Source organism: Leopardus geoffroyi, chromosome A3 (genome assembly GCF_018350155.1).
Source record: "Leopardus geoffroyi isolate Oge1 chromosome A3, O.geoffroyi_Oge1_pat1.0, whole genome shotgun sequence".
Classification (NCBI taxonomy): Eukaryota; Metazoa; Chordata; class Mammalia; order Carnivora; family Felidae; genus Leopardus; species Leopardus geoffroyi.
This window is the reverse complement of record NC_059336.1, coordinates 58,850,433-58,874,859: the sequence shown is the minus strand read 5'-3', so window position 1 is coordinate 58,874,859 and position 24,427 is coordinate 58,850,433. Positions and strand designations below refer to the sequence as shown.

Sequence of the window (24,427 nt, the reverse complement as noted above, 5' to 3'; positions counted from 1 at the left end):
TATTTTTGTGTCTGGTGTCAGTGGTCCAATTTCATTGTTCTGTATGTTGCTGTCTAGTTTACCTAGCACCATTTGCTAAGGAGCCTTTTTTTCTGTTGGACACTGTTTCCTGCTTTGTCTAAGATTAGTTGACCATACATTTATGGGTCCATTTCTGGGTTCTCTATTCTTTTCCATTGATCTATGTGTCTGTTTTTGTTCCAATAACATACTGTCTTGATGATTACAGCTTTATAATATAGTTTGAAGTCCAAAATTGTGATGCCTCTAGCTTTGGTTTTCTTTTTCTTCTTTTTTTAAAGTTTATTTTATTTATTTTGAGAGAGAGAGACAGAGAGAGAGAGTGGGGAAAGGGCAAAGAGAGAGAGAGGGAGAGAGAGAATCCCAAGGATGCTCTGTGCTGTCAGCATGGAGCTTGACACAGGGTTTGACCCCACAAACCATGAGATCATAACCTGAGCCTAAATCAAGAGTTGGATGTTTAACCAACTGAGCCACCCAGGTGCCCCTGGTTTTCTTTATCAACATTGCTTTGGCTATTTGGGGTCTTTTCTGGTTTCATATAAGTTTTAGAATTATTTGTTTTAGCTCTGTGAAGAATGCTGGTGTTATTTTGATAGGGATTGCGTTGAATGTGTAGATTGCTTTGGGTAGTATAGACATTTTAACAATATTTGTTCTTCCTATCCAGGAGCATGGAAGGTTCTTCCATTTCTTTGTGTCTTCTTCAATTTCTTTCATAAGTGTTCTATAGTTTTCAGCATACAGATCTTTTATAAGGTTTATTCCTAGGTACCTTATTTTTTAAGTGCAATTAATTATAAATGGGATCAATTCCTTGATTTCTCTTTCTGCTGCTTCATTATTGGTGTATGGAAATGCAACAGATTTCTCTTTTTTCAACATATTTCTGTATGTTGACTTTATATCCTGTGACTTTGCTGAATTCATGTCTCAGTTCTAGCAATTTTTTGGTGGAAACTTCTGGATTCTCCACATGGAGTATCATATCATCTGCAAAGAGTAAAAGTTTGACTTCTTCCTTACCAATCTGTATGCCTTTTACTTTTGATGTTGTTGTTTTTGTTGTTGTTGTTGTCTGATTGCTGAGGCTAGGACTTCCAGTACTATGTGAACAACAGTTGTGAGATTGAACATCCCTGTCATGTTCCTGACCTTAGGGAGAAAGCTCCCAGTTTTTCCCCATTGAGGATGGTACTAGCTGTGGATCTTTTGTATATGGCCTTTATGATGTTGATGTATGTTTCTTCTTTTTTTTTAATGTTTATTTATTTATTTTGAGATAGTGCATGTGTGTGAGCAGGGGAGGGTCAAAGAGAGAGAGACAGGGAGAGACAGAGAGACAGAGAATCCCAAGCAGGCTCTATGCTATCTGTGCGGAGCCTGACTCAGGGCTTGAACCCATGAACTGTGAGATCATGACCTGGTCTGAAATGAAGAGTCAGATGCTAAAACTACTCAGCCACCCAGGCGCCCTGAGGTATGTTCCTTCTATCCCTAGTTTCTTGAGGGTTTTTTTTTTTATCAAGAAGGGGTGCTGTCTTTTGTCAAATGCTTTTTCTGCATCTGTTGAGATGATCATGTTGTTCTTATCCTTTCTTTTATTACTGTGGTGCATCACATTGATTGGTTTGCAGATATTGAACCATCCTTGCAGCCCAGGAATAAATCCTACTTGATTGTGCTGGATAATTCTTTTAATGTATTGTTAGATTCAATTTACCAGTAGCTTGACAATTTTTGCATCCATGTTCATCAGGGAAATTGGTTTGTAATTCAAGAAAGAGAGAACCTTAAACAGTCTCCATACTTAGCATGGAACCCAACGTGGGGCACGATCCAAAGACTCTGGAATTATGACCTGAACCTAACTCAAGAGTTGGTCACTCAACCAACTGAACCACCCAGGCACCCCATGATTTGCATTTTCCTAATTGCCAATGATGTTGAGCATCTTTTCAAGTGCTTATTGGTCATTTGTATATTTTCTTTAGAAAACTGTTAAGATCCACTGCCTATTTTTAAATTGTACTGCCTTCCTGTTTTTGACTTATAATAGTTCTTTGCATATTCAAGATAAAGTCTGTATTGGTTGGCTCGGGCTGTCAAAACAAAATACCACAGAACAGGTGGCTTAAACAACAGAAATGTATTTTCTGATGGTTCTGGAGGCTGGAAGTCCAAGATCAAGGTGCCAGCAGGTTTGGTTTCTGGTGAGACCTCTCTCCTTGGCTTGCAGACAGTGTCATCACATGGTCTTTTTCCTCTATGTGCCCACATCCCTGGTGTCTCTTCCTCTTCTTATAAGGACATCAATCATATTGGATTAGGGCCCACCGTTATGATCTCATTTAACCTTAATTATCTCTTTAAAGACCTTTTCTCAAATATAGTCACATGGGAGTTAGGGCTTCAAAATATGAATTTGGGGAAAACAAAATTAGCCCACAACAAAGTCCCTTATCTGATGTATGATTTGTAAAAGTTGTCTCCCATTGTGAGTATCTTTTCACTTTTTTGATAATATCCTTTGAAGCACAAAAGTTTTTCATTTTTATGATGTCCAGTTTATTTCTTTTTTGTTGCTTATACTGTTGCTGCCATATGTAAGAAATCATTATTTAATTGAAGGTCACAAAGATTTATAACTATTAGTGTTCTAAGAATTTTATAGTTGTAACCTTTAGGTTTATGTTTTTGATCCATTTTGAGTTAATTTTTGTATATGGTGTGAGGTAAGGGTCTGATTTCATTCTTTACGTCAGGTATCCAATTGTCCCAGAACCATTGGTTGATAAGACTCTTCTTTCCCTATTAAACTATCTTGGCACACTAGTTGAAAATCAGTTGACCATCAAGGTAAGAGTTTATTTCTGGACTTTCAGTTCTGTTTCATTGATTTATATGTTTATGCCTATACCAGTTCTACACAGTCTTGATTTTTGTAGCTATGTAGTAAGTCTTGAAATCAGAAAGTATGAGTTCTCCAATTTTGCTTTTCTCTTCTTCAAGATTGTTTTTGCTACTTTGAGGCTCTTGCATTTCCATTGGCATTTGAGATCAGCTTGTCAATCTCTGCAAAAAAAGCCAGCTGGACTTCTGATAGGAATTGCATTGAATCAGCAGATCACTTTAGGTATTATTGCCATCTTAATAGTATTAAGACTAAAAGTCCATAAACATGAGATGTCTTTGCACTTATTTCAGTCCTCTTTAATTTCTTTCAACAATATTTGTAGTTTTCAGTAAACAGATTATGCACTTCTTTTGTTAAACTTATTCCTAAGTGTTTTATTGCTTTAGATGCCATTCTAAATGGAATTTGCATGAACATACTGCTGAATGTTTATACGATATAGAGTTACAGTTTTAAGAGAGAAAAAATGGTTTCCTGATAGTGGCGATCATTAAAACTTCCCTACAAAGTCTCCCTATTAGCTCTTTGTCACTTGGCTCTCATTTTCCTTTCCTCCCACTCCTTTGCCTGAATGCATTCACCTAAGACATGTGCAAACAAGCTCTAACTAGCCTCCCTAAGGTGAACAAAAGAAAAGGTAAGTGGAATAAAGAAGCAAGGAGATCAACTGTTTCTGTTTGCTCAACAGCTGTCAAGGGAAGCTTTTCCCCCTAACATTGTTCACACAAATGGCACCATCTCTGATATTATATCCCAAGCTTCTTCCTTGAAAAAAAAAAATCATGGAACAAAATTGCCCACATGGAGAAACATACTTATAGAAGTCAAGGACTTTCTGGGATTTGCCTCAATGCTGGATTGTACTGGTGATTATTAATTATGGTTGAGGCTAACTTTGCACATAGGAGAGAAGGCTTCCATCCACATAGCCCATTTTCATGGATGTAAGGAACTCCCTGCTCTGTAATTTATACCCTTTCTTTGATAGAGCTTTCTGTGTATCAACCCCAACTTCTGGAATTAGAGGTTGATTCCTTTGGCTTGAAACATTAAAGTTAAAAATCTGCTATCTCTGGGCTGGGTTATTTAGTAAACCTTTAGAAGTGTTTTATTGCTGGATGTATTTACCTCTCAGATCAGGACTCTAGACCTGCTGACGTAAAGAGCACAGGAGGTATCTCACCATGAACAGTCCAAGGTGTCATTCGTCTATGTTCACCAAAATTCCAACACTCAAAGTTCATCTCTAACCATGAATACAACTTCAGGAATAGGCCAGGCCAGCTTGTGGGAAAGGGAAAAGCAGAAACCCTGAAAAAAATGCTGTAGGCTTGGGGTGCCTGGGTGGCTCAGTTGGTTAAACAACTGACATTGGCTCAGGTCATGATCTCACAGCTTGTGGGTTTGAGCCCTGCATTGAGCTCTGTGCTGACATCCCAGAGCCTGGAGCCTGCTTCAGATTCTGTATCTCCCTCTCTCTCTGCCCCTCCTCCACCTCTCTCTCTCTCTCAAAAATAAATAAACATTAAAAAAATAAAAATTAAAAAATTGCTATAGGCATGATCTTCAAGATTTTTTCCCCAGGGTTGACTTAGATTAGATACATGTGAGGTTTTGTCCACCAAAGTTGTCTAAGGCAATGTCCTGTCCAGGATGTCCCTAAGAACTCTCTTTCAGTGAGCACACTTGTAGTTTTTATTACTGGGAGACTGGGCTTTATCTTCTTTGAAAATCACAAACAACATCTTCATATTACTAATGGGCAGGCTATTTCTTGAATATACTCTCTTTAACTGGACACCTAGCACAATTGATCCCAATTCCCTCACAGAAGAAGTACATGAATTTAAAAAGAGCCACGCTTCATCCAAAGAAATAAACTTCAAACTTGGTCCCAGGGCTTCTGATTCACTGCTCTCTTATCCCTGCAAGATGAGGAAGAAGCAGTCTGCAGAGTGAAAAGCTGGCCCCCTAGGGATGCTTGGGAATTCTGAAGGGTCCTGGATGTGTGTGGGGTGAGCTGAACTCAAGGACCTAGTTTTCTTTTCAGATGTCCCCATTCTGATTAAAGCCGTCATTAGCTACCAGGGCAGAGACTGCTGGCTGTCCACCAAAACCCAGTCTTCTCTTCTCCCTGGACTCAAGGCTAGAGTACATTTCTCAGACTCCCTTGTGGTCTGGTGCGGCCATGAGACGAAGCGCGCACCAGGGGAAGCGAGTAGAAGTCCTGGAGGCCAGTTCCAGGCCTGGTCTGTAAAGCCACTCCCCTTTGCCCCCTTCCTTCTAGCTGAATGGTACCAATCAGGGCCTCTTTGGAAACCAGGTGTGGGGAATGACAAAGTGATCATCAGCCGAGCCCCCTGAGTAACCTTGTGGAGCAGACCTCCAGCTGACCCCTATGTGGGTTGTTAGCGAGAAAAATATGTTTCTGCTTTGAGCCATTGTAAGCGAGGGCCTCTTAGTCACAGAAGTTTAGACTTTCCCTCAAGTCAACGACATCCTACTCGTGACTAACTTTAGTTGTTGACCCTCCTTAGTATCTCTCAGCCTCCTCCCCTCTCTACCTCCACTGCCACTGCCTTTTGAGGCCCTCATCACCTCTTATCTGGACTATGACAACAGCCTCTAACTGGGAAACATTGAGATGCAGGCTGGGCCCTCTCTAGCTCATTACCTTCACACTACTGTTCCCTCAGCAGGAAATGCCCACTCTCTCCCCGCCCCCCCTTTATGTCCTCTCCATCTGGCAAGCTCCTCCTCACCCCTAGCTTCATGGGATCCCTTCCCTGATACCCTGTGACTCTATCGTGTCGTGGTTGTTGTCCTGTCAGCTCCTAGAGGCCGGTCTGGGTTCTCGTCACTTCTCTCCCCAGTGCTTAGCCCGGTGGCTACCCACTTCAGGTGTTTAATAAATGAATCAGTGGGTGAGTGACAGTTTCTCAGCACCCTAGAGTTCCCCTCTCCCCCATTTGATGCTACCATCTGAAAAGTCAGGGCTGTCTCATCAAAGCCTATCCCTCAGGCTTTGGCCCCTGCTCCTGTTTTCCCTCCAGTGCCATAAGTTTCTTCTGCCACTTCAAGTACACAAACATTCAAGGTACAAGTGATAAACAGATTAGGAGAGCTTCATGTGCACAGCCGTTACGCCGTTGACATCTCCCCCTTCAGGGTCATCCTTACTCCCCCTCCGGTCTCATTTCCCTCACTCCTCTTCGCTTAGAGAAAGAGGATTGGATGAAAAGGCAGTCTGACTTCACAGAAGGTCCAAAACATGGGGTTTTCCAATCAGGGATGGTTTCCTGTCGGGGGTGGTTGCCTCCCTGTGCAGGAAGCTGTCAACCTTCAGGCTTCCCTCCCACATCCTACCCTTTTCCTCTGCCTCCAGCTCCTACAGAAAGTATTTAAGGGGCAATTCTGTGGTGAGCACAGTGGAACTGAAACCCCTGTCCCCCGCAGGGTCCTCACTGTGGCATATGCGGTGCTTTCACTCCACAAGGGAGGAAGCCGTGATGACAGGCTGCTCCAGGCTTGAGGAAGGACAAGAACGACCTTATTCTGATAACATCCCCCACATTGAGCTGGGAAACTCCTGACCCCTGGAGGCTCTTCTCTCAGGGATGGTCAGCAGCGCCTCCTCTGACATAAGACATGCCCCTGGTCTGAACTGCTCAGGAAAGCAATGAAGAGAAATCGAGACGGTGAACCTTTCCTATGGCTGACCTAAATCTAAGAACACGCCCTCTCCGATTCATCAAGGGCCCCCTCCTTCTTTGAGCTCATGGGCATTTTTTTTTTTTCTCTATTCAGTATTAGCAAGAAGTTGTTATGATACGAAACTGCCCATAATCCATTTTCCCCAGATCTGGGGTTATTGTTGATCACTTGCGGGTCTGTGACAAAGCATAAAGAAGTAGTTCAACAAACAAAACTCACTGAACATAAACTCTACATTTATAGAAAAGAAACATAGCAAAATTGAAATACTTCGTTCTAAAGTAATTGTGTTAGCAGATCATTTCCAAGTATTATTCAGAAGGTAGAAATGACCTATAGTTTTCCCACACGAATCAACTTATGTCTGCATAGTGGGTGGTAAGGGTGATGCTCAGGGCTGGGAATTGGGAATCATGGGCTCCAGCTCAGCTCAGGTCTGCCACTCATTCTGATTACAAGGGGCTTATAGCCTTGGGGCGCCTGGGTGGCTCAGTCGGTTAAGCCTCTGACTCTTGGTTTTGGCTCAGATCATGATCTCACGGGTTCGTGGGTTTGAGCCATGCATCGGGCTCCGCGCTGATAGTGCAGAGCCTAGGATTCTCTCTCTTACCCTCTCTCTTACCCTCCTCTGCTTGCTCCCATGCTCTCTCTCTCTCAAAATAAACAAACAAACAAGCAAAAAGAATGAAGGGGCTTATAGCCTCTCCGTCAGGGTGTTTGCTTCTCTGTTTAACCAGGACCCTGTGCGTTCTGCAGACTATGTTGCGGGAGATGCAGGACTAAGCCCGGTTGGGGACTGGATACAAAAGGATGCCTTGACACTTGGTGATGTTGTCCAATGTCTTAACATAAGTGGGCAAAACCCACATGGTGAGACGGTTAAATTCTTTGGAGGAGACATAATGCTAAGCCTTGGTCTTTGCGCCTCTCTGATTAATTGTGAAAGCATTCCTTGACCTCTTTTCTGTCTCCTGACCTTCAAGTATTTCATTGGTTCCCCCGAGCTCTCCTTTCCCCCTGAATCTCTTTTAAAAGTCTTAAATGTTGTATTTCATGGTCATTTTAAGGTTATATGCAGGATTATCTTACCGCCTTCCTTTGGTTAGTGCTTAATTCTGTTTCAGAGGAAAACTAGCCTTCCCTACATCCCCCACCACACACAACACACAGACAAAAAGACATTTGCAGAATCATCAACATTTAATGATCCTGCTGAAATTAGTCTCCTCGGATGCAGCTAATGGAGAATGTGTGTCTGCTTTGAGATTCCCAACCGTCCCCAAGGCGGCTCCGGTTCTTACCTGGCCCCTTTATCAAATCTGGCCATCAGATACCATCAGATTGATTTCACTTGGGGCCCTTTGGCGGAGGAAGCAATCAGAACGGGTTGGCTGAGAGTTTAAGGTGAGCTGAGAGGGGCAGCTGCACTGGGCCCTGAGTCTGCACAGGGTCTCAAGGCCCCTCAAAAACGTTTCAGTCCTGGAAAGAAATGTTATAGCCTCCAAAATATGAAAAGAAAATAACAAAGTCAAATAATGTTTATTTCTAACACCAAATTATAAAATCTTTAACATTTTTGATAGCAGCATGCATTTATTGTGGAATATCAGCTACCTAAATATGTCTAATGTGGTGTGGCAGCAAGGAGACACCCAGGCCACAGGAGGTGACCAGGGCTGCTGTCGGGCAAAGAACCCAGGATGCAAACACTTGACTGAGGTCCTTCTCTCAGGTGTCACCCTGACCTTGCAAGCACCTTGAGTACCTCCTACAAGTGTGCTTGTAGTGTGCAGGCAACTTGTCTCTGTCCTGGGGCCAGCTTTGGGTTCTATGACACATCTCTGGATCCTTAGCATAAATTCTCCCTTTTCACTTAATCCAGCTTAAATTGGTTTTGTTACTTGTAAACAAAACTCTTAAGGGGGCGCCTGGGTGGCTCAGTTGATTAAGCGTCTGACTTCAGCTCAGGTCATGATCTCGCAGTTTGAGTTCCAGCCCCGCATCGGGCTTTGTGCTGACAGCTCAGAGCCTGGAGCCTGCTTCGGATTCTGTGTCCTCCCCTCTCTCTGCCCCTCCCATGCTCATGCTCTGTCTCTCTCTGTCTCTCAATAATAAATAAATGTCAAAAATAAAAATAAATAAAAATTTAAAAAACCTCTTAGGGCAAGGATCCAGAGCCACTTGGCCACCCCCTCTCCCCGCTTTCCACAGGAGGGCAATCTACAGATCTTCCTCAACTTGTAAGAGGGTGACATCCAGATAAACCTATCCGAAGTTGAAAATATCCTAAGTCGAAAATGTATGTAACGCACTTGACCTACTGAACATCATAGGGTATTTGTTGTTTACCCTCATGATCGTGGGGCCGCCTGGGAGCTGCTGCTGGCTGCCTGCTCAGCATCATGAAAGTATTATACTGCAGAAGGCTAGCGTGGAAAAGATCAAAAGTAACATTTTGAAATATGTTTCCGCTGATGCATATATTTTTCACACCATCATAAAGTCAAAAAATCCTAAATTGAACCTTTGTAAGTTGGGGACTATCTATTGTTAGTTGGTTAAAGAAAGCAGTAACTATTAAAGCTTTCAAACCAGCTTTCTCCACAGGAGGCTGGTTTGGGGTGTGTACTTGGATGTGCTTTTGCTGGAATTATCCACATAAATAATGTGTTGTTGTTATATAATTATAACTTTGTATTTACTATGTTTACTATTTAGGATCTGTCTCTTTCTGCTAGGATGTAAGTTTCATGCAAGGCGGGAATCTTTGTTTTCATCATTTTTTTATCAAGTGCCCAATGGGTACTCAATAAATATGTCTTGGAAGAATGATAAGCACAATCCTGCTAGAAATACCCAGGCCTGGGTGGCTCAGTTGGTTAAGCGTCTGACTCTTGATTTTGGGTCAGGTCACGATCTCTTGGTTCGTGGGATCAAGCCCCATGTTGGGCTCCATGCTGACAGTGCAGAGCCTGCTTGGGATTCTCTTTCTCCCTCTCTTTCTGCCCCTACCCTGCTCACGCACATGCTCTCTCTCTCTCTCTCTCTCTCTCTCTCTCTCAAAATAAATAAATAAACATAAAAAAAAAAAAAAAAAAGGAAATACCCAGGCCTAACCATACTCCTACTATTAGAAATAACCAAATAACCCCCAGGCACCTAGGTGGCTCAGTCAGTTAAATGTCTGGTGCTTGATTTCAGTGCAGGTCATGATTTCATGGTTTGTAAGTTCGAACTGTGTTCACACTGTCAGCACAGAGCCTGCTTGGGATCCTCTCTCTCCCTCTCTCTGTGCCCTTCCACTCCCCTTCTCTCTCAAAAATAAATAAACATTAAAAAAAAATAACCCTCTTGGGGTGCTGGACTAGCTCAGTCACTGGAACATGTGACTCTTGAACTTGGGGTTGTGAGTTCAAGCCCCCTACATTGAGTGTTGAGTTTACTTAAAAAATAAAAATCTTCCGGGGCGCCAGGGTGGCGCAGTCGGTTAAGCGTCCGACTTCAGCCAGGTCACGATTTCACGGTCCGTGAGTTCGAGCCCCGCGTCGGGCTCTGGGCTGATGGCTCAGAGCCTGGAGCCTGTTTCCGATTCTGTGTCTCCCTCTCTCTCTGCCCCTCCCCCGTTCATGCTCTGTCTCTCTCTGTCTCAAAAATAAATAAACGTTAAAAAAAAAATAAATAAATAAATAAAAATAAAAATCTTCCAAAAAAAAGAAAAAGAAAAAGAAGAAGAACCCTCTTAAGTCAATTAAACTTTTTACATTACTTCCAAAGTGATTGATGAGCAAAAGCTAGATTTAGAAGAGGGTCATTTGATTATTTGAATCAGATCCCTTCTTTTTATAGATGAGGGGAAATAGGTCCAAGGAACAGAAATGACTTGCCCAAAGTCTTACAGCCCAAAAGTAACAGCCCCGGACCAGAGCTTGGGTCTCCCAGCTCAGTATCTTTCTGCTACAGCACACAATCTCTCATTCTTCATACCTGTGGGTGAGACGCTGGGCCAGGACTGCTTTTTCCTCTGCTACCTGACTACACAAACACAGCTACAGCAGGCAGGCAGTAACGAGATGGTAGAGGGTTCGGCTTTCCTGTCCCCGTACATCAGCAACACAAAAGCCACAGACCCAAGGACTGTAGCAGTCAGTTTTCCTTCCATTCTGATCATTACAACAGGTGTTATTGGACTAGCCTGAAGCTGTATCCTGTACCCGAGAAGAGGGGGCACCCCAGGAAGTTTCCAAGATAAGTCACACTTTTTTTGAGCCCTGATTTTCCAGAGTCAACAGCTTCTTTGATTGATCAACCTCCAAAAGTGCTTTGCCCCAGCTAGCAAGATCTTGCCCAGGACAAAATCAGAGCCCCTTCTGACAGGTAACAGAAGAAATGATCATGAATATTCAATAGTGCAGCATTTTTGTTGTTGCCTGAAACCCCTGTGGTTTAGCATGGGGGAAAATCCAGATAAATCCAAGACATGATGGTGGTGTGTGTCCAGCTTTGAGGCTGCCCAGCAGATCCCTGGGAAGAATCAGGAATGGAAGAGCTTGGTGAAAATATCAGGACAATTCAGTGATATGCCTCATTTACGGACCAGAGTGAACCTGTTCACCAATGCTCCTGTGCAAAAGTTCAAGGTACTACTGAACTGTGATTATCTCAGAGTATTTCCATTTTATCTGTCATCCATAATTTATAAGGCTCTGAGCATACAATATACATATGGTAGTCAAGGTATGAAAAGAAGTTAGAAAATAAGATATAGCAATAAGATAAAAAATCTGATCATCTGGCATAAAATTTGTTCTAAATATACATTTTTTTTCCTTTGTATCCAAAAAACTAGGAAAATCTAGATACTTGGCATTTGGAGAGCTCTGGGATGGGAGAAAAAGTATCCCTAGATACTGGAATGTAGATGATTACTCTAGAAATGTTAAGCTGGTGTGCTTGGAGAGGTTTTGCTTTAAAAAAACAAAAGCTCCCTTGATTTGTCATCACAGAGGGGTGAATTTTTTTTTCAAAGGAGTCTGCTCCACAGTCTTTGTTATCAGAGCTGGCTGGTCAAGACAAACTCTAGCTGTGGGTACCCTCGGTTGGCGAATAATTTGGCATCCCTTCAAACTGACATTCTTTAAATGTTTTTTTCAACATTTTCTTAGTGGGGGCAGAAAGAACAGATTGTCTACTAATAAAAACTGTTACCTCTTTCTTTATGTTGATAATAAAGGATTTATTATACGCTCGTGAAGGACAAAAATGAGCCAGATAAGTAAGGAGATGATTTTATTTAGGCTATAGCAACAGGGAGAACATTCGTTGGTGAGGAATGCCTCTGCATATAGGAGAGAGGCGTGGGCTTTATGGAGGCACGGAGACCAGGGAATCGCCCACCAGGCCTATGGCATCAAGAGAAAGAGTGGACAGCAAGTCTTATCTAATTCTAATGTAAAGGAGTAGTTCTTTGTGATAAGGGTGTAGTAGCCAAGAGCGGGCCACCCCAAGATGGGCCACTTTGAAGATTATTTTAAATTAAAAACAACCAAAACCCAGCAAATTCAGGAAAAGCTCTTTACCTCCCCCTCAATTGCCTAAAAAGAATTTAGATAGAGGACCTGCTTCAGGAAAGGAGCTATCGCCATAGATAACTCCATCATACTATGAACTAGGTGTGGTAGGCAGGGAGGAGGAACCTAGCAAGGCCACTTTGATCAAAGTCCTCTGTGTCCCCTTGTTTCTGAGTGGCCCAGCAGACATGTGTTTAACAAACATTTACTCTGTTTCATCGTCCTGTGAATTGCACTCCTTCCCTTTGAAGTCCCAGACCCCTCTCCCCTTCCCCTTAATTCAGAATGACATCTATACCTCATTATACCTATTTTTGGAATTTCCACGTCTGTGTGGATTTCCTGTACATACACAGTTAAATTAAATCTTCCCCTGTGAATCTGTTTCATGTCAATTCAATTCTTAGTCCTGCTAAAAGGACCTTGAAGGAGACAGGAATTCTTGCTCCCCATCAAAGGTTAGCTGTTTCTCAGAACACAAAAGGGTAGGGAATCTTCTTAACCATAGGTGTTTTCCAGGAGGACAGCACTCAGGTCAAGTTCTATATTGTCATACCCTCATTGGCAATATTTGAATTTTTTAATAATTATCTTTTGGGGTGCCTGGATGGCTTAGTGGGCCACCAGTCCGACCCTTGATTTCAGTTCAGGTCATGATCCCAGGGTCGTGGGATCGAGCCCCGTATTGGGCTCCATGCTCAGCATGGAGTTTGCTTCAGATTCTGTCTCTCCCTCTGCCCCTCTCTCTTGTGAGTGCTCACACACGCTGTCTCTTTCTCTCTCTGAAATAATTTTAAAAAATAATAACTGCCTTTCATGTCCCCGCTTTCCTGTTATTCATTACTGCAGAGCATAAATCATTCCCACTCACACAGTTCTGTTCAGATTATGTTTACATGCTCTGTCTTCTGGCTTGTGTGTGGCAAACACTTTCCTGCTTTTCTGTAGTTCTCGTTCTCCAGTTGTTTTTGTTGTTGTTATATATTCTGAATCTGGCAATTTCAATGGTAAAAATATTGAAGAGTTTATAATTTAGGTAATAAATCACTCATCTCCGGTTATCAGCACTAATCTGGGCATTGTTTTACCTGGCATTATCTTGTCAGATGTTTAATCTCAAATTCAGAGCTGGGTCTGCACAAGACAGTTATCCACACGCACCGTGCAAAAGTGCTCCATAGTGATGTGTTGGTGCTTCTGAGGAATGGTACACTGATTGATGTGGGGGGTGGGTTCCCCCCCCCCAGGGCATTTTACATTTTGCCAATTATGTGAAGAGTCCCATGTGGGCACCCTGCTTCTCATTTATTCTAATGATTTTTAAAATTATTATTGAGCTATAATTCATGAGCCATAAAATTCACCCTTTTAAAGTAGATGATTCAGTGGTTTTTAGTATATTCAGAAGGTTGTACAACCACCACTACCATCTAATTCCATAATTTTTATCACTTCTAAAAGACATTCATATCCATTAGTAACCATTCTCCATTCCCTTGTTAAAGAACAACAATTGAACTGAGTAAATCTGAGGATCTAACTGGCTTTATTAAGTGACTCAGGAATTGGGTGGCATCCCATCTACCAAATAGGATGGAGCTCTGAGGAGTTGTACAAAATGGACTGTTTTTATAGGAAGGAGGGTGTGGCAAAAGGTATTAGCAAAAGAAAAGATTATTTCAGGTGAGGTCACTTTCCCTTAGGGGAAAGAACATGGGGTCTCATCATGCAGATTACCTCATCTTCCTTGGTGGGGGAAGTGGAGAGGGCCCATGTGATAGATTACCTCATTGGTACTGGCCAGAAAGTTCCTGACTGACCAGATAAGACTACATTTCTAGGGGAGATTGAAACTGTAATTAAATCTTGGTTTGCTGTCATAGGGGGCAAATGACTCCACTTTGGACTGGTTTCCTTTTTAGCACCTTGCTGCCTCTCTCCGCAGCTGCTGGTAATGATTAACCTATTTTCTGTGTCAGTAGATTTGCCTGTTCTGGACATTTCATAAAAATGGAGTCATGTAAATATGGCTTCTTTTTGTGTGTATTTCGTTTATTTCACTTAGCATAATGTTTCAAGGTTTATACCTGTTGTAACATGTAGCAGTACTTCAATTCTTTTCATTGCCAAAGACTATTCCATTGTATGAATATACCACATTCTGTTTATCCATTCGTCGGTTGACGGACATTTGGGTTGTTTCCACTTTTTAGCTATTATGAATAAAATACTGTTATGAACATTTCCATACAAGTTTTTGCACAGATATGTTTTCATTTCTCTGGGATATGTACCTAGGAGTAGAATTGCTGAGTCATATGGTAATACTATGTTTAGCTTTCTGAGTAACTGCCAAACTGTTTTCCAAAGCAGCTACACCACTGTTTTACATTCCCAATAGCAGTGTATGAGAGTTCCAATTTCTCCACATCCTTGCTGATACTTGTTATTGTCCATCTTTTTTATTTTTTACTGTTATTGTTATTGTCCATCTTTTTCATTGTCCATCTTTTTTAGTATAGTCATCCTACTGGGTGTGAAGTGGAATTTCATTGTGGTTTTGATTTCCCTAATGACTAAAGACTTGAACATCTTTTCCTGTGTTTGTTGGCTATTTGTGTATCTTCTTTGTGGAAAGATAATTCTCATTTCTTAATTAGTTCATTTGTCTTTTTATTGCTGAGTTGTAAGTACCTAAGTTCTTTATGTATACTGGATACTAGTTCCTTAATATACATAATTTGTAAACATTTTCACTTTTCACTTTCTTGATAGTGTACTTTAAGCACAAAAGTTTTTAATATTGATGAAGTTCAGTTTGTCTATTTTTTTCTTTCGTTGTCTGTGCTTCTAATGATGATTTAGTGCCACGTAGACATTCCTGCCCCAGGCAACCAGCTGATTGGCATTCTCTTGATCTGCGCCAAGCTAGGGACTTGAAAACTTTGGAAAATACATTTTGAAATGTATATTTCTGTAATTACAGTCTTTGTCTTTCTCCCCAAAGATGGTAATTAGATGGTAGCGTCCAAACCCCTGAGCACTGTCTCAGACATATCCAAAGACACATCATGGGGCAGAGTGGTGCCTCTTTCTGTTCTAAATTTTAAAAGACTTTTACCGGGGCGCCTGGGTGGCGCAGTCAGTTAAGCGTCCGACTTCAGCCAGGTCACGATCTCGCGGTCCGTGAGTTTGAGCCCCGCGTCGGGCTCTGGGCTGATGGCTCAGAGCCTGGAGCCTGTTTCCCATTCTGTGTCTCCCTCTCTCTCTGCCCCTCCCCCATTCATGCTCTGTCTCTCTCTGTCCCAAAAATAAATAAACGTTGAAAAAAAAATTTTTTTTAAAAAAATAAAAGACTTTTACCATGTTCAATTCTATAATACAGTATTTCCTCCCAAATATATTTTTCAGAATGTTCTTTCCCATGAGATACCTTCAGAAAAAAGGCTCTATTGTCAAATAAGGGAGTGTCAACGTGTCAAAGCTCTGTAGAAGATTCACAACCCATGTTAGAATAATGAAGTCTCTAAGAAGTTCTTCAATAAACAAGTCTAAACCAAAGTTTTTCAAATTATTTGGGCAAGAAACAATTACAAACAAAGAACTTAATAAGTGTTTGAAATAGCACACAACTGAACAGTCGGGAAAAGATTGGCTGTCTTAGGGAAATAGTGACCTAATGCAATGAAAATGTTAACATTCATGTCAGGGTACAGTGTGAGTCCCAGTGCCCTCCTCCCTCCTATAGCCTCACCATCTGGAACATGTGGTCCTCAAAATAGCTGGGGGAGTGAGAGAGAGAATGGGGGAGCTTGGTTGGTAGTTTTCTATGGGCTGGACCTAGATGTTCCCCATACTGCCCTGGCCACAGTAGTCTCTCATTTGTCAAGATACAGTGTGGTCTCTCTGTGTGCTTAGGAAGAAAAGGCTTAATGACATATAATATGAACTCTATGCACCACACACACTGTGGGGAACACTGCTCAACTACTTACATGGCTTCAGAATGGTCATCCATGTTGATTGATGGCATATGAAGAAGCCCCTGACAGCAAGCACTGTGGCCTCTGCTCCTGGACCACCTCCCAATGGGGAGGCTCCATCTTGCCTCAGAGCCTGGCCCTCAGTGTGGAACCAGGGAACACACCTGTTCTGACCCTGCACTTACATTGCCACCAATCGTGCGCATTTCCACAAAAAAAAAAAAAAAAAAAAACAGGGGAACATTTGGAAGATCACATGCCAAAATCTTTGTACATTTTTATTTCATCAGAGACGAAATTTGACAGGAGCAATTGAGTCAGTGAATTTAAATTGCTCAACTGAAAATCAGGCCAGTGGGATACTAATGGGAGAATATGGCTGTGTATATGAACAGACCAGGCAGAATCCTGAAAAAATAGCCAATGCATGAGCATGGCCAACCCATAGCCATTATTGCTTAGTGTCTGGTCATGTCACAGAAATGAAGAGAGAAGGGAAAAAAAGGTAATGTTCGTGGTAAATACTCAATGTTTTCCCAGAAACTAAACTAGGTCTTAGTGTGGTTGGTGCATCAGGAAGGCATCATGAGCTCTGTAGTCTGACATAAATGGTCTGAAAGACACGTTAATATTTTACACAAAACAATCAATAATTCCTCGCTGAGGGCAGATGATGTTATTGTGCCCCATTAGTGTGTATTTAAAGCCTTTTCAACATCAAGTGGTGTTGCAAAGGAGAGTGAGAGCTACTGAGCACGTGGCAGTGAAAAAGTAAGGAATGAAAAGGGTTAGGAAAGGTGCTGTGGGTGACTGGAATGTGAGGTTCTTGGGAGGGTCTCCTCGGTGGCGAGGAGGCCTGGCACAGTCCATCCAAGGTGGGTCAGTGCCCAGTGCCCTGAGCTACCGCCAAGACCAGTGCAGGGCCCACGCGACAAAGGTGGCTGTGGGGGGGCAGGGGACGAGGCAGAGCTACCTGTCAGAACCCAGATGGGAGGCAAAGCTCCTTTTGGCCACAGGGTGATAACAGGCAAAGAGCACCCGCTTTGGAGCCAAAACCTGGCTCTGCCACCTCTGTGACCCTGTTTAGGTCACTTACCCCCCCTTCAGGGCCTGCTTCCTCCTCAGACTCCGAATTATAGTCAGGCCTGGAAGTAGTACCGTCAAGCCCTGACGCACAGTGGGCGTCCCAGGATGGCAGCCACCCTGTTGCTATCTGTCTGCCCGTATTTCTTTTTCTCTCCCAGCACCCCCATTCCTCTCTGCTGTTCCCTGCACCCACCACTCCAGCCTGAAGCCAGAGACCACGCTGTTTCTCTCCTGGCTCCACCTCTGAGCGGCTGCAGCAGTCTCTTGAGGAGCTTGCTAAGGCTCAGCCTATTCTGCTGAACGTGAGGAACGTGTCATCTGCCGTCTGCTTGAGCGGTTGTGAAGATTCAGCATGGTAATGTGTGTAAAGTATGAACACACTGCTGGACACAAGCAGACACTCATGAAATACTCACAGTTGTTATTCCACTACTGATGTGAGCGGGTTCCTCAGCTAATAGACGAGGGAGTTTCAAAGGGGTGGTGATGGGTACTGAGTGTGTTCAATGTCGTGACAGAGGAGAGAAAAATGAGCACTGAGAACAGACACAGACCACATGGTCAGTGCAGGTGGCATGCTTTTTCTCCAGCAGAGGGCAGCTGTGGGGAGAGAAGAAGATGGGCCTTCCAGAAGCTTCTCTCTTCTCTTACAAATATTTCCCAAACAGCCCCTCATTCATTGCAGATGATTATGTTCCTTGCCTGAAGCTGAGCAATCCTTTTCAGAGTATCTGTCTAGCGACCTGGCATTTCCCTGTCACTGCACAGGTAAACCAGTAGGATGTGTTTGGGGGGTAAAAGTAATATTGTAACTGAAATCTGACTGGGCTCCCCAGGCTGGTTCTGCTGTCATCCCACACCTCAAGGCCAAGGTTATGTAGCCATACCTTTTAAAAAACCCCAAACCCACTGAAAAGCATCCCCTAAATAATGTGGATAAAGTTTCAGGGAGAGAAGAAGGAAAAGGTTCCACTGACATCACACCCGCAGACATTTAAAAAAATCCATCATAACTGCTGGTGAGAATGCAAACTGGTGTAGCCACTCTGGAAAACAGTATGGAGTTTCCTCAAATAATTAAAAATAGAGCTACCCTACGACCCAGCAATTGTACTGCTGGGTATTTACCCAAAGGATACAAAAATGCCGATTTGAAGGGGCATACACACCCCAATGTTTATAGCAGCACTATCAACGATAGCCAAATTATGGAGGAAGCCCAAATGTCCATTGACTGATGAATGAATAAAGATGTGGTGTACACACACACACACACACATACACACACACACACACACTGGAATATTACTCGATGATCAAAAAGGATGAAATCTTGCCATTTACAACAATGTGGATGGAACCAAAGTATATTATACTAAGCAAAATAATTCAGTCAGAGAAAGATAAATATCATATGATTCACTCATATGTGGAATTCAGGGAAAAAAACAGATGAATATAGAAGAAGGGAAGGAAAAATAAGATAAAAACAGAGAGGGAGGCAAACCATATGAGACCATTAAATACAGAGAACAGACTGAGGGTTGCTGGCAGGGTGTTGGGTGGGGAGATGGACTAAATGGGTGATGGGCATTAAAGAGAGATGAGCCTTTGTTGGGATGAGCACTGGTGTTATATGTAAGTGATGAATCACTAAATTCTAGTCCTGAAACCATTATTACACTATATGTTAACTAACTTGGATTTAAATAAAATTAAAGAGAGAGAGATAAAGAAAGAAAGAAAGAAAGAAAGAAAGAAAGAAAGAAAGAAAGAAAGAAAAAGAAAAAAAAAGAAAGGAAGGAAGGAAGGAAGAATCCACCATAACCTCTCTCAGCTGCCTTCCTAAGGTGGTCCTGTGTGTCTTCTTGTCCAGCCCTGCCTTTGGTGCCTCTCCCCTCTCCCACCCTTCAGCCTTCCTCTCCCTTTTTTTTTTTTTTAATTTTTTTAAGCTTTATTTATTTTTGATAGAGAGAGACAGAGACAGAGAGAGAGAACATGAGTGGGGGAGACACAGAGAGAGAGAGACACACACACACAGAATCCAAAGCAGGTTCCAGGATCTGAGCTGTCAGCACAGAGCCCATTGCAGGGCTTGAATCCACGAGCCGTGAGATCATGACCTGAGTCAAAGTCAGATGCCCCACCGACTGAGTCACCCAGGCGCCCCTCTTCCTCTCCCTTTCTGCACACGCTTTGCTTCCCTCCCTGCCCCCTTACACCTCTACTCATTTGCACCCCCATCCACAGCACTGCTGAGAAAAACAAACCTTCCACCTCAGGCTCCACCCATAGGAAGGCAGAAAAGGAGAAATTAATCAAGGAATAATATTTTCCTTGTCACAAGGTAAATATAAATTCATCTTTAATAGTTTTTATATTATGCACATTTCCTAAGATTTCTTTTTTCTCCTTTCCAGTGGCAAAGTAGCAAGAAATGAAAATCTGTCTGGTTAGGGAAATGTAATTAACTGACTACTTCTCTCTCATAACTTCTCAGCCTGGAGAAACACTCTCAGAATGTCTAAAGTGAAATTTAGTTTTTGCTTTGCTTTGACGCTCAGTAGCCTGGTAAGGAAATACCGGAGTTGAATTTTATGTAAGATACATTTTCTTTTTTTTTTTTTTTTTTTTTTTAAATTTTTTTTTTTCAACGTTTATTTATTTTTGGGACAGAGAGAGACAGAGCATGAACGGGGAAGGGGCAGAGAGAGAGGGAGACACAGAATCGGAAACAGGCTCCAGGCTCTGAGCCATCAGCCCAGAGCCCGACGCGGGGCTCGAACTCCCGGACCGCGAGATCGTGACCTGGCTGAAGTCGGACGCTTAACCGACTGCGCCACCCAGGCGCCCCAAGTAAGATACATTTTCTTAAAGACTCCATTTATTTTAAAATGCATGTAATTCAGAACTAATAATGGTGCGTATTTTTGTACAGCAACTAAAGTATGCTGGGAGATGACACTCCTTGGATCTTGTACAGCAAGGCATAGGCTGCCTTTGTTTTGGATCATCTTTTCAAGGATGTGAATATAGCAAACAGCCTGGGCAAAGGGTAGGTGCAACTAAAGGTGTCCTTCTTTGTAACATGTCTGCTGTCCATTATAAAAGATGTGGGTTCCACAAGCTCTGACTCCTGACCCACTGTGGTGCAGGTGTCACCTGGTCGTGTCTGTGTTGTCCTGGGAGCTGGGGCTCTGGGAACTGGCATGAATGCAGATGGTCTGGCTGATGCGATTGCTGTGAGTGCTGGGAAAGGTCATCAAAAAGACATGCCCACCAGTTGACCTGTGAGCTGGATCCCAGCGCTTGGAGGCTCCTTACCCCCTCCCCTGTCCTTGGAATGTGGGTTCTGCTTGCCTTTCCTGCCCCAAGGACACAGCCTTGAGATGGTCATGTGGTTTTGAAGACACCCACATAGTATCTGTGACTGAACCCAGTTAAGGCCTCTATAAACTTTTAAGATTCAGTGGGCAGATGTGAGGACCCATTCATCTTGCTATATCACCCAAGACAAGCCTTATATGGAGGTTCCCTTTTTTACTAAAACTGTCATCTACCAACCTAGAGTGGCTTGCCTTTCTTTGGTCTCTCCCTGCCCTCCCTGTATAAGGACTGATTTCAGATTATACCCAGGGAGCTCCAAGAGGACTGTGAGCCAACATGTGAACAATAAACCATCCTTCATCTCTGATCCAGGACTCCCCTTGTCTACCCTGGGTGATGAACTTCCAGGGAAACTCCAGTAAGCACAGTTTACCATTCGCCAGGCTCTCCAGCTTGGAAAGGGTGTATTGGAGGTTTCCCTTATTCTGATCCCAGAGCACAGTCATGGCTGGGCATGAAGTCAGTGATGAGCTGAGCCAACACGACAGTGCAGTGCTCACACCCTGAGTTGCCAGTAGGAATGTCAGTGGAAGTTAACACTTCTTATGCTTTAGTTTACTCTATTTCAAAGGCCGGTGGACTGTCTCTATTACATTTGCTACATTTTTCTACTAAAAGGAGTTCTGTGACTTGGAATGTTCTCTACCTGAAGGCTGTGTCTCTTGTCATTGCTTGCAAATGAATCAGTGTGTGGAGGTCATTTATCATCAGTGAGACGGAAATCAGGAGAACAAGAGACATAGAGCTTGGTCTCTGGGAAATAAGGAGATATTCTGCCTTCCTCTGGTTCCTTCTGGCATTTTCCAGTTAGAAAGGTTAGAACTAGACAAATGCTGGGGAGAAATAAGACTGAAAAGAAATTAAAAAAAAAATTGAAATAGTAGAAGGGCTCCTGGGTGGCTCAGCTGGTTGAACATCTGACTCTTGATTTCATCTCAGGTCATGATCCCAGGGTTGTGGGATCAAACCCTGCATCAGGCTCTACACTGAACATGGAACCTGCTTGGGATTATCTCTCCCTCTCTCTTCCCCTGTCCCCTGCTCACATTCTCTCTCTGAAAAAAAAAGTTTTTTTAAATTAAAATAGTAGACATGCCACCTGTTACACTTTCAAACAACACACAGGCTTATCGAATGCACCTGCTAAATTCTCCCCAGCACCCCTTGGTTTGCTGGGTATCCCATCAGGCCTTTTTCTTTGCCAAACTGGGGATGGGGAAGATATGTATAAAAGAGATGATATTGATGGCTCCATAGGAAAGCCATGGAAGCAGGTGGGAACTTCATGCATGATCAGTTGAGCGGGGGGGGGGGGGGGGGGGGGGGGGGGAGGGTGGTCAGAGAACATTTCTGAAGAATCCAGAGCCCATCTTAGAAGGTAGACCGTAGAGGCACCTGAATGGCTCAGTTGGTTGAATAACCAACTTTGGCTCAGGTCATGATTTCACAGTTCATGAGTTCAAGCCCCTCATCGGGCTCTCTGTTGTCAGGACCAAGCCTACTTCAGATCCTCTGTGGCCCCCCCCCCCCCGCCCTCCCCACTTTTGCTCTCTCTCAAAAATAAATAAACATTAAAAAAAGTAGACTGTGAAAGAGAAGGATTCCATACTTAAAACCACTGAGTTACACACTTGAAATGGGTAAATTATATTGTATATAAATTATATTTCCATAAAATGGTTATTTAAAAAAAAGATTTGGGGGCACCTAGGTGGCTCAAGTACTCAGTTGAGCATATGACTCTTGATTTCGGCTTGGGTCATGATCCCTGGGTCATGGGATCAAGTCCTGCATTGGGCTCCACACTGAGCATGGAGCCTGCTTGGCATTCTCTCTCTCCCTCCCTCTGCCCATCTCCCCACCTCTCACTCTCTCTCTCTAAAATAAGAAAAATAAATACTTTTTTAAAAAAGGATTTCAAACCAAGTTAGGTTAGTAAAAAAAGAAGAGAGACTGTTTTAAAACCCAGACATAGGCTTACATGTTTTTGGTGTATCTATGGTGTCTGTAGAAAGATTCTAAGGAGGCAGGCGCATATTCATAGATTCAGACCTTTCAGAATAGGAGGGGTAGGGAGAGGAGAAACTTACTCAGGGGATTACAGTTGTATTTATATTTTTTTTATTTGTTAGCCTGGGTGACAGGCAAGTAGTCCTTATTATTGTAATGTACTGTGTGCCTAACGTGTTTTGTTTTTGAAGGGAAAGTGATTAGAAATAACTAAAATCCAGAAAAATAATTTCACACTCTGTAGATTTGCATTTCTTTCATCAATTTGGGTTGGTGTTTATATTGGAATTATGTAACTTTTAACTACAACTGATCTTCTGTTTTTGCTTAATTTTAAAATAAAAGGTAGTGGGGCTCCTGGGTGGCTCAATCAGTTAAGTATCCGACTTGGCTCAGGTCATGATCTCGTGGTATGTGGGTTCCAGCCCCGCATCAGGCTCTCTGGTGTCAGTGCAAAGCTTGCGTCAGATTCTCTGTCTCCCTCTCTTTCTGCCCCTTTCCCACATGCACTGTCTCTCTCAAAAATAAATAAGCACTTAAAAAAAAGGTAGATTAGTATTGGTTTCATGGTTCCCTAAGGGCATGGGCTTTAAGGCTTTGGTTGGTGACATCTGACCAGTTTCTAATGCCATTTAGTGGCAATGACATACACAATCTTTGAGATCAGCTTCTCAGACTCAGACTTGGAAATATTCAGGAGCTTTAAAACAAAAAAACAAAAACAAAAAAACCAACATCTTGGTCCCAACACCCAGAGATTCTGACTTAATTTGTCTTGGGTACAGCCTGGTATCAGGGCTTTTTAAAAAGCTGCTCGGGTCATTTTAAATGCAAACCGAAGATTGAGATGAATGAGATAAATGTTTTACTCCTAATGTACAGTAATGACCAATCATTCATTCATTCCTTCATTTGCTCAGCAAATATTTATTGAACACATATTTTGTGCCAGGCACTCTTCCAAGTCCTAGGAGAGTAACTAACACACTTAAAATCCCTGTTCTCCTGGTGCCTAAGTGGCTCAGTTGGTTAAGCATCCAACTCTTGATTTCAGCTCGTGTCATGATCCCAGGGTGGTGAGATCGAGCCTAGCATCAGGCTCCAGTGTGGGCATGGGGCCTGCTTAAGATTCTCTCTTTCCCTGTCCCCGTCCCACCTTGTGCTGTCTCTCTCAAAACAAAATAAATCAAACAAAAGATCCCTGTTCTCATGGAACATGTGTTCCATTGAGAGAAGAAAGACATGAATCAATAAATAACATCAAGAACACTACCAGGCAATAATGAGTACTTTGCAGAGATTGAAGGGGAGTGATGGTGTGGAGACTTGTGGGTGACTACTTCCCTCAGGATCAGAGAAGTCTCTGAGGAGAAGCTGAGGATAGAAGACAGGAAGGAGCCAGCTCTTTGGGTAGAGAAAAGAGCAAGTGCAAAGGTCCTGAGGTTGCAATGAGTTGGCCTGTCTACAGGACAGAAGGACGGCCAATGTGAACAAAGCACAGATGAAGGGGGACAAGCATTGCCACATAAGGTCAAAGAGTTGCTGTTTGTAAATTAGAGAAAGGAATTAGGGTTTTATTCCAGCTGCGCCAAAAAGCCACTGGGTTGTTCAGCAAAGTAGTAAATGAGCTGTAAGCCTAAAATACTAAGAACTTGCTTTCACATGTCTTAAAATTGAGGCTTTTCATCAGATTTCTCTATAGGTTATCATATTCAAGATTGTCTCTGTAAGCAGTGGGTGGA

At 42.8% G+C, this 24,427-nt stretch overlaps 1 protein-coding gene across 3 annotated transcripts in view; it reads left to right on the top strand.

The window, feature by feature from the left end:
• Positions 1 to 18,365, top strand: part of LOC123580648 — a 41,309-nt gene extending 22,944 nt beyond the window's left edge. For all 3 annotated transcript variants that reach the window (XM_045445678.1, XM_045445677.1, XM_045445676.1), the window contains one exon: positions 17,447 to 18,365. In XM_045445678.1, coding sequence (XP_045301634.1) covers positions 17,447 to 17,588 — 142 coding nt within the window. In that variant the 3' untranslated portion in view covers positions 17,589 to 18,365. The remainder of the gene's footprint in view (positions 1 to 17,446) is intronic.
• The last annotated feature ends 6,062 nt before the right edge of the window (positions 18,366 to 24,427 follow it).